Raw genomic sequence first — 12461 nt, forward strand, 5'->3', positions numbered from 1 at the left:
GTAATAAGGTGGAGGCAGTTGTTCTCTTGGCATCTGTTTTCATCAAACTGGTGCCTTTTCAACTAAAGTACACAGCTGACACGGTGGCATGAAGACCTCTGACCTCCACATTTTCATAATAAATGACCATGAGTAAAAGCAAGTTGAGAACATATCTCTAATATATATGTATTCATTTATAAATGGCATCATTCCCTACCATTAATTGATATGTCAATTATAAGCAAAACTTAACTTCTTTTTTTCAAGATGGAAGAACAAATACAGTCAGCCCCCTAGATCACAACTCTAGCCTGAGGGTGATTAAGTATAAGTAATATCCAGGGGACAAGTCTAAAATTTATTTTTAAAAACTATAAGAAACCTGAATGTCTGAGGATTTTTATATGCCTGGGGGCTCTGGAACCCTTCCCCACAGATACTGAGGGACACTACAGACCAGCACAGAAGTTCTATCATTCTCTTCCCTTCCAGTGCTTCACTGGGATTGCACCCACTTTGAAATGTCTCAGATGGGAAGATGCTGAAGGAAGGGTGGGAAACTCAGTCTCCTCATTGGGCACCTGAAGTATCAGTGGTCACCCCAAGAACTATCTAGAAAGGCTAGGCAAACTGTGATAGCTTTTTTTTTTCTTCTGTTTTTGCTCCTTCAACCCCAGCCCCCTCCCTCCCAGCCTGGTCCCTAGCTGGTGTTGGAGGCTGCGTCTACTCTGCTTCCCAGCTAGGTGGTCTTGAGCATCTAAGCTTCCCTCTCTTAGACTGAATTCTCATCGGTAAAAGAGACTAATACCTCGCAGTTGCTATGAGGGCAAAATCAAATACAATGGAGCTCAATTAATTTTTACTGACTTGCTTTCTGTTTCTACTGTGAAATTACTGCTAGGCTGTCCTCTCCAGGAAAGCCCCTGGGAGACCAAGGCCATCAATAACAGAACCACTCTCGAGCCGAGACACCTCTCCTCTGCTACAGAAAGAGCTGGCAGGACATTTTTCAGATGGAGTTGCTCTCCATGGAAACAAATAAGCTGTTTCAGATGCTCGCTCTTCAACTCTCTTCTTCCACAGCAGCTGGACAACTCCTTCAGACATTTGGATAAAAGGGCAATGTGACTGAGGCATAATAAAATGCAGAGATGCATGTGTACACATGCATGTGTGCACATGTGTTTGTATTGGGAGGTAGTGACAAGCTGGGAGAATACAGTCCCCTCAGTCTCCCTGGTGGTAAGCCTTGGGGTGGGGGAGGAAGGAGATGCTCAGTCAGTCATGCTTGTATATCTCTGGATAGACTGATGCACAGGCAGGAGTCCTCCACTCTGCACACCAGGCAGCAGCATTCTCAAGCCTGATTAGAGCTTTAAAAAAGAGACCTATGGCTAGGTGTAGTGGTGCACACCTATAATCTCAGCTGCTCAAGAGGCAGACACAGAAATCAGGTCTGAGGCTGGCATGGGCAAAAGTGGGAGACCCTAAATAGTTAGAGGTCTGTGGGTGTGGCTCAAGTGATAGAATGCTTGTCTAGCAAGCACAAGGCCTTGAGTTCAATCCCTAATATACCAGGAGACACTAATGTCTGGCTCTTCTTGGGTTACTTAAATCAGAATTCCTGGGGTATTGCTAGACATCCATGCATTTAATCTCATCAGCTCATCCCAAGTGCTTCCAGGGATGCACAATGACAGCAGAATTGGAAAGTTTGACCCCTTAAAACTGGACAACTATGCCCCTTTTCAATCAGGACCTAGTCCCACCCTGGGGCTCCCAAGATCCATTGAATTTCTACATCCTGAAATTCCTAGCCAATGAAATAAGAAGCTACCAGTTGGGTTTATTTGTTGGACTTCAGATGATCTGTGTTATAGACTCGATTGTGCACCCCATGCCCCCCAATCCACACGTTGAAGCCCTAACCTCCAGTTACATGCAAAATGACTGTATGTAGAAGTCTGGTCTTTGAACAGGTGATGGAGTTAAAATGAGGTCATTAGTGTGGGTGCTGATCCAATCAGACTGGTGTCTTATACAGGGAGATTAGGACACAGACTCACAGAGGGAAGACCATGTGAGGACACAGAGATGACAGCCAAGTACAAGTCAAGGAAAGAGGCCTTGGGAGAAACTAACCCTGGCACATGTTGACATTACACTCCTAGTCTCCATACCTGTGAGAATGTAAGTTTCTGTTGGAGAAGCCACCCACTCTGAGCTGTTTTGTTATGGCCACCTGAGCAGATGGTACCAACATCTGGTACCAAGTACTGCCTATTGCTATTGGGCTACCAATGGCAGATAGCAGAACCCTGGCCTAAGGAACCACTCCATCAGCCATTTAGTGACAGGAAGGCCTTACAGGATGTCCTCACTATGATTGTATCCCATCCCCTCTCCCTTCCTCTAGCACTCTCCACTGTGTACCAAAACCAGATCGTGAACACATGGTCAAGATTGCTTTGTCCAAAGTCAGGAGCTCTCTAAGAATTCAAGTGGAACTAGAACCAGGTTCCACCCTTTCCTTCCCTCCCCCACCATAAGTCCATCCCTTTGAACAGAAAGGGAAGAAATAGGAGGAAAGAGAAGATCCAGCTTGCCTTCAGAGAAATAGCAAGAGTAAACTCCTCACCCAACATTAACAAGTACAGAAGGTCCATCACAAACTAAGTCCATGAGACACACTAAAACAGGACACTGGTGGCTCATGCCTGTAATCCTAGCTACTCAGGAGACAGAGATCAGGAGGATCATGGTTAGAAGACAGCCTGGGCAAATACTATGAGAGACCCTATCTCCAAAATACTCAACACAAAGTCGGGCTGGCAGAGTGACTCAAGTGGTAAAGTGCCTGCCTGGCAAATGTGAGGCCCTGAGTTCAAAGCCCAGTACTGAGAGAAAGAGAGAGAGAGAGAGAGAGAGAGAGAGAGAGAGAGAGAGAGAGAGAGAGAGAGAGATGCTGAAGTCTCACTTTTTAAAAAGTTAATCAAATAGGAAGGATCCCTTACCTTTGATGGCTAGGACCCTAAAGGGCACCCCACCCTCCTCTCAGCTCTTGCCCTCCACATTCCAGCTTCCTGCCTTGTTCTCTGAACAATGACAATGATAAAAATGACATTTTACTTCTGTTTGCTTTCTTAAAAAAAAAAAATCAGTGATCAGTTTGGGCACCTCAGGCCAAATCCTCTATATGGAAATGCAGTCAAAAGAACAGAACTCCATCCCAAGGAGGAAAATGGATAAAAGCCAAGCACATTTAAGGATGAGCTTAAGGATCAGAGGCGCTAATTTTGCACGCACCCTCCTGGCCTTCCCTGGGATACATTCTTAATGCAGTGATGATGGCCTTTCAGTGACTGGCAGCATCTCAAAATCTTCAGGGAAGAGTGAGAAGGGGGTGTTTAGGGAACCCTTCTCCCAGCAGACCTGGAGGTGATTTGCACAAGTCATGAGGTTGGAAGGGGAGGAGGGGCTGTGATGCAGCCTCTGAGTTATTAAAAGATCTGCCGCTGGAATCCCCAGGGCAAAAAAATCAATGACCCAGGAAAATGACACCAGCTGACAGCCACAGGCAAAGGCTTAGGGAAGAGTTGCATGGAAGAAAAAGGCTTCAGTAACTTTTTCAAACTGTATAGCTGCTCTCCAGGGAGGCCCTGCAGCATACAGGCTGCAGCTAGGACCCCCTGACACTCTGGCACTTTCTTTCGCACGGATACACTATCTTCCCTTCTTCACAGGGCAAATGGGTCCCAGGTTCCCTCCATCCTCCACCCATTTTTGATGTTTTCCTCATTTAGAAAACAAGCAAGCGTCTGTATTATCAAACACGCTCTGTAGCCCTTGGCTATTGTTGCACGGCTCTGCGGGGGAGGGTCTGCTATCTCTGTGTAGGCCTCTGTTCCATTTCTACACACTCCGCCAAGTTCATAAAAAGGAACAGAACTGCCTGTCCCCAGGAAAGCAGGCAGTAAGCTTTGGGACCACAGGGAATCATGTGGTCAGGATCCACTCTTTCAACCTACACTGGACATTCAGACGGTCAGTTTCAGAGCTAAAGAATTTCCCTCCCTGCTGTTGATCACATGGCTGGGGTCCTTAAAGGGTTAAGTTTCAAGTCATATTAGCCAACTTTGGAAGACTTCATCTTTGTTTCTTCCTGAGACTTAGAAATGTTTCCCGATTGCATACTAGATAGAACTTGGATTTAAACTTGAGGTTCTGTAATTTGGGGGCCCTTCTCTTTCTTTTTGTCTCCTAAAAGGCTCCCTGACATGTTCTCCCAGCTCTTCCAGTCCCTGGAGAGCAATACCAATTAGAGGAAAGATAGATAGATCCGGTAACACTACCACCTGTTGCTGTTGGTCCAGGGAGTTTGAAACCTGGAATTCAGTTTTGCCTGAGAGGCAGAAGGAAAAGCCTTTTGTCAATCTTATTACCTTAAGAACCCTTCCCAAAGCATCCACTTCTTTCAAGTTAATGTAGCTTTCTTAGATCTACTATGTATAACAGTTTCTACACACAGACACTTCCTGATTTGGATGGTAAAGTACAGAATGGTACTAGCATTGCAACTGCTCTCCTAAAGATACAAACTCTCATTGTCTACAATCTGCAGAAAAACAATCTAATGGTTACACCCCAATTTGCCTAAAGCAATATTTGTTCAGTTGCAACAATGTCACCCAAAAAAGGGCCTGTCAGCTTTTAATTCTTCCTTTAAATAATCAGAACAAGACAGTAGCTAACTCAGAACTGCTCACTTTAGCTTAAATCTGCAAATACAGAGCCTTTCCAGCAGCCAAGAGAGTTATATCACAAAGACAGAGAATGAGAGAAAGAGAAAGAAAGAAGGAAAGACAGAAGAAAGAAAGAAAAAGAATCAATAGAGGTTGAAAAAAGCATTTCTCCAGCACATTTACCACAGTTTTGATCCTCTGGGGCTTGATTTTAAGGGTTATGGTTTGCTTGCCAAATAGGCATATCTTGGCTCCCTTTGCCAGGCAGGAACACTGCCTTGATATTAAATATTCAAAGCAAAGAACCTCTGACCTAAGGGCTCTCCGCTAACAATGACATTCTCTGTAAGCAAACCAGAAACCCAACTCAGCGTCTCCTTTGCAGTGTTCTTTGCCATGAAGTAGCCTACTGCACAAATAGGACTGAGGAGTGACTCTGTTTACCACAATTATACTAGGAAAAAAACCCACAAAACTACGGCAGGGGCCTCTCGGGGTCTAAGCAAAGCCTGCCTTGGAAGGAGAGCCCTGGAGAAAGGATAATGTGGGGCTCCCAGTTCCTCCTAGGCTGGGCTGGGGAAGGGTGCTGGCCTCCAGCCTTGCCAGAAGGAGACCGGGTGGTAAGGACATGTGTTGTCTTAAGCAGCATGTGTTCTATAGCCATCATCAATCCAGAAACTTCTTTCATCTTGCGGAACCTCATCTGCGTCCTGGGAACTTGCCATGATTTCTTGAGGGAAGCCGAATCAGAGGTCCGCATAAGAAAAGCATCACTGTAGCTTACTGGGGGACGGGGAGGAAGTCGATGTGTGCCTATGTGCAGGAAAGTGGGATTGGAGAAGGGGGGATGCTGGCTCCTTTTGGCAGTAAAGTCATGCACCTGAGTGTTCTTTCTGTTCTGTACGCTTCGCCCCATCTCTGACCACATCTCCTCCAGACCTCCAGTCCGTGCGGTTTCCCTCTCTGGCTGCAGGTCCAGTGTACCCTGAGCTAGTCTCCTTACCTGGAGGCTGGCTGGGACGCACCCTTACTATGTGGGTGGCAAACCAAGTGCGACAACTTCAACCACAACACGTGTATCTCGCAGCGCCGGGCGCTCACAGGGCTCTGTTTAGGGAGCCACCAGGGCTGGGGCGCTGATACGGGGAAACTGACGAGGTCAACAGCATGGCAAGAAACTCTAAATGCATCACACATCCTTCCTTGGGGAGGGAGGCTCCTCTGCCGCCACCCCACAGGCAGCCAACTATCTGCCAAAGGCCCTCACGGGGCAACAAGAGTAGTTAAGAGTAAGGCTCAATTTTAATCCAACCCTGTTGTGACCGCTGGGGCGACTGTCCCCAGCGGAGGGCTCACCTGGGCTCACCGCGGGACCCGGGGCGCACGGCGAAGGAAGAGGGAGCGCTTACCGGAGAAATCCGTGAGCGCGGCGATTTCTTTGGAGCAGACCAGGACGGTGCAGTAGAAGAGGCGCAGGAACTGCCCGGGCGGCTCTACCTGCCTGCGGAGGCCGGGATGCTGCGCGGGCTGGAGCGCGGGTGGCGGGCGCGCGTATCCGGGCAGGAGCATGGTGCGCGGCGCGGGCCGGGGACGCGCGGGAGATCTCAGAGAGGAGGATGGCGTCACATGGCAGGGCGAGTCAGTGACTGGTGGCTCAGCGGCCCCCCGCAGCCTCCTGGCTGCCAGAGCCTCCTGCCCGACACGGGCCCGGCCCGGGATCCCTGGCAAAAGGGGACCGAGGGGGGCGGAGAACCGGGGCGGGGCAAGGAGCCCCAGGAAGGATCCACGTAGTTTCCCTGATCGGAAATCTCAGCGGCCGCGACTCTGGAAGAAGCGAAGGGGACCTTCGAGAAAGTGTACCCCGCGTCCCTGGGGAGCCTTCGAAGGTCGGTCGCTGGCGCGCAGCGGGTCGCGGAGGGCGCCCCTATGAGCGCTCCCCGGTCTGCGCAACTTGAGCGCCTTCCACGCCCGGGTCCCGGGCAGGAGAGGGCCCAGCCTGCGCTGGCCGGGTGCCAGCCTCACCCTGGCCCGCCGAGCAGCAAGGCCGATGCCCGTGACGCACTTTAGAGCCAGGGCAGCGCGTGCAGCCCGAGCGCCGACCGCGGGAAGGCGGGGTCCTGGAGGCGTGGGATCATCGCTCCACGGTCCCCGCCACCCGCTGCGCTCCATTTGCAGCCACCAAGCACGCAGCATTCCTCACCCCATGTCACAGAATAGGAGGCTGAGCCCCAGCAATTTGCCTAAACTGTTGCGGCAAGGACAGGAATAATTTAACCTTCAAAACCGGTCAGATCGCTCCAGAGCCGGTTTCTTTTTAAAAGGCGCGGTCTGCGCTTCCTTTGGGTGCTGGTTGTCACAGTACTTGGGGATGTTACGCTGATCTGGAACAAACTGCCTCTGAGCGTTAATTAGGTTTGTTTTAAAATACGCCACAGCATCTGTTTACGGATCCTTCATAATGAGCGGTGTCACCCACATTTGAATGCTCAGCCAGCTGGCGAAGAGGTCCAGGGAACCAAGGACAAGTGCGTGACAGTGCCGGGCCGCGCGCGGGATCCGGCACCTGGGGACCATGCCACCCCAGCCCGGCGCTGCTGTCCCCGCCGGGCGGCGCGGGCGGGAGGGCTCTCGGCCCCAGTGTTCCCGATCACCGCCCGCAGGGCCTGCCAAGTTCACCGCGAGCCTGACGCGGAAACCAAGATAGAGGCCCAAGGGCGAGGCCGCAGCACTGCCTCCTCGGCTTCAGAACCGCAAACTCCGCGGCGTGCGGAGGGGAGGCCTGCAGGAAGCACCCGGGAGCTGTGGCCTCCCAGTGGCACCCTCTCAGAGGTGGGTCACAGAGATGGGGGAGGCAGGTGACATTGGGTTCCACACGGTGCTAGCACAGGGGCTGCGCTGACCAGCCTCTTACCTGAGGCTGGGGCGGCTAAAGTTTGTCTAGCGGGACCCAGTCCAAGTTTAAAATTTTTTTGTTGTTGTTGCTATGTTTCTTTTTCTTTCTTTCTTTCTTTCTTTCTTTCTTTCTTTCTTTCTTTCTTCCTTCCTTCCTTCCTTCCTTCCTTCCTTCCTTCCTTCCTTCCTTCCTTTCTCTCTCTCTCTCTCTCTCTCTCTCTCTCTCTCTCTCTCTCTCTCTCTCCCTCTCTTCTTCTTTTTTTTTTCAGAGTCTTGCTGTTGTAGTCCAGTCTGGCTTCCAGCTCACGATCTTCCTGCCACAGCCATCTGAGTGCTAGGATTACAGGTGTGCACCACCACACTTGGCTCACAGAGATTTTTGTTTGTAAATCTACATTAAAATAAAATCGTCACTTTCTCAGTGACCTGGAGACATAGACATGAATGCACTTCGTAGACTGGGAGAGCAGGTAAGGACGCTCAACAAGTGGCAACCACCTGGTAAAGTTTGCCCGACACTCAGACCTTCTTTTCTGTCTGCATTCACCCAGTTTAGGTATGGACTGGGTTCCAATGTGTAGTGGATTCTGCACTGGGTGCTGTGGATGCTGACACAGTCATCATACAGCAAGGAAGGCAGACATTGGCCAGTCAATGCCAGTGAACGGACAGTCATGAAAGGCCAGGGACCATGGGAGCAAAAGAAAACAGGGGTAGCTCAGAAGAGAGGGAGGGAGGTGTTAGGGAATTTTTCTAAGGCACTATGGATAAGGAGAATGGGAAGAACTGGCTAGGTAAGAGCTAGCAAAAGCTAGGAGTTTGGGGAGGGTGACCATTTTAGGAAAAGGACCAGTGTGTTGAAATCTGAAAGGCACATGGCTCCGCAGAAGGATCTTCTGCAAAGCAAAAGGCTGGGTGTGGTGATCTGGAGAGGCTGGCAGGGCCCTGAGGCTTCTGTGAGTACTTCCATCTGGATCTGGTGTCTTTTGTCATTGTTATTGTTGTATCTGGTGTCTTTATGTGAAACTGGCAAAGGGTTGTAAGCAGAGGAGTGGTGTGGTTAGACTTGTACTGGCCAAAGATTACTGTGGTTAGGGCTGGGGGTGGGGGTGGGGGGGGTTAGATCACGATTTGATCCTCAGCACTGCAAAAAAAAAAAAAAGTTGTTGAATGCAAGTGGCCTGGAGATATCAAAAGTGGGTCCAAGCTGGGCACAGGTGGCTGGTGCCGGTAATCCTTGCTACTTGGGAGGCTGAGATCTGGAGGATCAGGGTTCGAGGCCAGCCCTGTCAAATAGTTCATGAGACTCCATCTCCAAAAAAACAACCAGAGAGAAATGGACTGGAGATGTGACTCAAGTGGTAGAGCACCTGCTTTGAGTACCTGTTTTGCAAGTGTGAAACCCAGTTCAAACCCCAGGCCCACCAAAAACACCAAAGAAAAACAAAAAGTGGGTCCAGCCATGCGTGGTGGTATAAATCAATAATTCCAGCACTCAGGAGACCGAGGCAGGAGGATGGTGAATTCCAGGCCAGGCTGGACTGACCATGTAATGAGACACTTGTCTCAAAAAGGAGGGACTCAAAACCAGGGACTCAAACAGATACTTGTACATCAGCATTCATCACAGCACTAGTCACAGTAGCCAAAAGGTGAAAGTAACCTAAGTGTCCATCAGTGGATGCGTGGATTAAGAAAATGTGGAATACTACTCAGCAATAAAAAGGAATGAAGTTCCAATATAGACTACAACATGGACAACCCTTGAAGACATTATGCTAAGAGAAATAAACCAGACACAAAAGGACAGAGCGTGAGTCCACTTACATGAGACATTTAGAGTTGGCGAGTTCATAGAGACAGAATATAGAACAGAGGTAACCAGGAGCTGGTAATGGGGGCAGAGAGTTATAGCTTAATGCGTACTGATGATGAGTACTGAGTTTCTCTTTGGGATGATAAAAAAAGAAGTTCTAGAAATGCACAGTGGTAATGCACATTTGGGATGTAATTACAGCTACTGAATTGTTCAATCAAAAAAGGTTAAAGCAGCAAATTTCACGTTATATAAATATATCACAGCCTTAAAAATTAATAATGTAACAGACTCTAAACCACTGAATTGTACATTTTAAATGAGTGAGCTATATGGTATGTGAAATATATCTCAATAAAGCTGTTTTAAAAATCAAACAGTAACACACTGGGTCTGCAGGGATGTCTGGGAGTGCGATCAGGAGGTAGGGCTGCATTGGGCCATATGCTACAGGCCCAGGGGGAAGGGGGAAGGGGGAAGGGGCTAAGCTGGAAAGATGTTTAGAAGAAGGATAAATGGGGCAGTGGGACTGGGTGGTGGGGGGGCATGAGATAGAGGAACCTGAAGGATGACTCCCTGACTTCCTCTACATTGCCCCTCAGCTTTTGCTGTTAAATCAGAAGACCTTAGCCCTAAGCTATTCCCTTTAAGAATTTTTAATCTTGCAAGAAAACTGAGTAACTCCATCTTCGTCTCTGCCTCCCACTCTTCCCAGTGGTTCCAACTAAGTAGTAACTCCATCCTCTCTCTCTCTCTCTCTCTCTCTCTCTCTCTCTCTCTCTCTCTCTCTCTCCTCTCTCTCTCTCCTCTCTCTCTCTTTCTCCTCTCTCTCTCTCACCATATATATATATATATATATATATATATATATATATATATATATATATATATAGTAAAATCAAGTACGGAAGTCTGAGTCTGTCAGAACTCATGGGGAAGAGAGGGTAAGCGTCAGGGAGAAACTTTGCAGCAAAGTCCCTGTAAGCCACTCTGAGTCATAAACATAAACAACCTTTTTCCCTCAGATCTTTCTTCAATGATGCAATTTAAAAAATAAAAAGCAGCTCTAGCCCCTTGGTTATTCAAAATAATAAAAGGAACAGGAATTAAAGTGAATTCAGCCAAGGAATACTTAATAAAATATTAATACTCAGAATCCTTTGAGATCTGCACTAACCAATGCATGGCATCATTTATCCACCCATTACAAGAGGAAAATGTGGGGCCCCTTGTTAAAGAAATATTAAGAATTCTAAGATGGCAATAGCTGTGCCTTAAATCAAGCCGGGTCTCTCTGAGCACAGGGACAGGTCGCATGAAGCTGGCCTCACTACTACCAGTATCTCCAATTCTCAGTTGGGGACACTGAGGACACAGTCACAGAAGCTCACACAGAGCTAGGGATTGAAGCATCAAGGACACAGTCAGAGATGGGCTGGATGCTAAAATAAAAGTGCTGCTCTCTGCGAGGCACGGCTGGGCAATCTTGCCTCTTCTGGCGAGAGTTTGAGATGCGCTCTGTATCCACAATGTCCGCTCTGTCGTGAGAGACACCCTTATGGCGCATTGTACTGATGTCTCACTGTCTTTTGCTTTTTTTTTTTTTTTGGTGGTACTATGGTTTCATGTCAGGCCCATGTGCTTGCGGCAGGCATTCTACCACTTGAGCCACACCCTCAGCCCATTTTTTTTGTTTTTTTTTTTTGCTTTCAGTTATATTTCAGGCCAGGTTTCCTGTTTTTGCCTGGGGCTGGCCTGGTGGGACCTGCCCAGATGATCTTCCTACCTATGACTTCCCACATAGCTGGGATGACAGGCACACACCTCCATATCAGGCTTGTTTGTTGAGATAGGGTCTCCATAACTTTTTGTCCCACCTGCCCTTGAACCTGGAGCCTAGGTCTTCTTGAGTACCTGGGATTACACATGTGAGCCACCATGCCTGGCCCTCCTTTTTCCCTTTAAAGCAATCTCTATCCCATCTTTCCGGTTCCAAGTTGCATCCCTGTTTTCCTTCTTCTTTGAGATCTTGATTGCTCTCCACACGCATCTCAATCTCTTTTGGAAGATGTTTGTGGGCTTTGCACTCAACCTTCAAGTCTATTTCTTCTCACCTGGACCATCCAGATAAGACTTTTGGCTTCCAACAAAGATGGGCTGTGGCCGTTCTTTGAGAATACATAAACCACCATTTGTCAGCCTCAAATAAACCAACCTTTCAGCTCAGGAGAAGGAGGCCAAATGTCATACAAAGCTAAAAGGACTCATTTCTAGAAAGCAACAAATGGTGGTTTGTTTATAGAGCTGGTACCACAGGGCCACACCAGTAGGAAAAAGCCTTCCCAGTGAGGACTACAGAACCAAGGTGCACTATAAAAATTGTGTGAGGAACGTTTGGCCCAAAAGCCTACTAAGGAGGCCTTTCAGAACAAATGTGCAGTGGCTAACCGATGTCTGTGCCTACAGGTCATCCAGGGTCAAAGGCATCTGGTCCGGTTATTCACATAACCATCCAGGAGACCTCAGGTCTAGTCCTGGTTGTGCCATGGAGAGACAGCCACCCCCAGAGGCATCTGATCTTCTGGCTTCTCATGCTTTTACCTCTGCAGAAGGAGAAGATTTTGGAAAGAGGCTGCATCTCTACCTCAATGTTTTCTTAAATATGTGTTTTCACTCGTTGTTTTATATGCTATCCATCTGCTTAGGTGTGAATCAGGTTTTCCTCTGTAAAAGAAGAATGCACCATGGGCACACTTTAGGGGTTCACAGTGAACATTTTTGGATTCTGACTCATGGGAATTTTTCTGTGTGGGAACTCACAGACATTCAAAGTGGTAAAGCCCATTTCTGGAAGCCAGCAGGGCTCCATTGTGGAGGGAGTAGATGCTCTTCTTCCCATTTTTGGCCAAGACTGGAAGATGCTGGGTTTCAATGGAAGCTCTGAGGCTCCTACTGGTGACTTGCTGGAAAGCTGGGCCAACCTGGGCCCCCTCCTCACCCTCCTTTCTTCACCCTTCCATTTGGAGACA

The 12461-nt window shown here is 48.4% G+C and overlaps 1 protein-coding gene and 1 long non-coding RNA gene across 5 annotated transcripts in view; one reads left to right on the forward strand and one right to left on the reverse strand.

Annotated features, from left to right (window-relative positions):
* Eva1c (eva-1 homolog C) overlaps positions 1–6723 on the reverse strand; it is an 85350-nt gene extending 78627 nt beyond the window's left edge. Inside the window, exon 1 of one of the 4 annotated variants that reach the window (XM_020165694.2) lies at positions 6134–6723. In XM_020165694.2, coding sequence (XP_020021283.1) covers positions 6134–6293 — 160 coding nt within the window. In that variant the 5' untranslated portion in view covers positions 6294–6723. The remainder of the gene's footprint in view (positions 1–6133) is intronic. The other 3 variants (XM_074072805.1, XM_020165693.2, XM_020165696.2) reach the window with 3 other exon arrangements.
* Positions 6724–6983: 260 nt separating this feature from the next.
* LOC141423201 (uncharacterized) lies at positions 6984–9809 on the forward strand. Its single transcript, XR_012447875.1, has 2 exons — positions 6984–7553; positions 7886–9809. It is a non-coding gene; the product is annotated as an uncharacterized lncRNA (long non-coding RNA).
* The last annotated feature ends 2652 nt before the right edge of the window (positions 9810–12461 follow it).

The sequence above is a fragment of the Castor canadensis genome, chromosome 5 (genome assembly GCF_047511655.1).
Source record: "Castor canadensis chromosome 5, mCasCan1.hap1v2, whole genome shotgun sequence".
In the NCBI taxonomy this organism is placed as follows: Eukaryota; Metazoa; Chordata; class Mammalia; order Rodentia; family Castoridae; genus Castor; species Castor canadensis.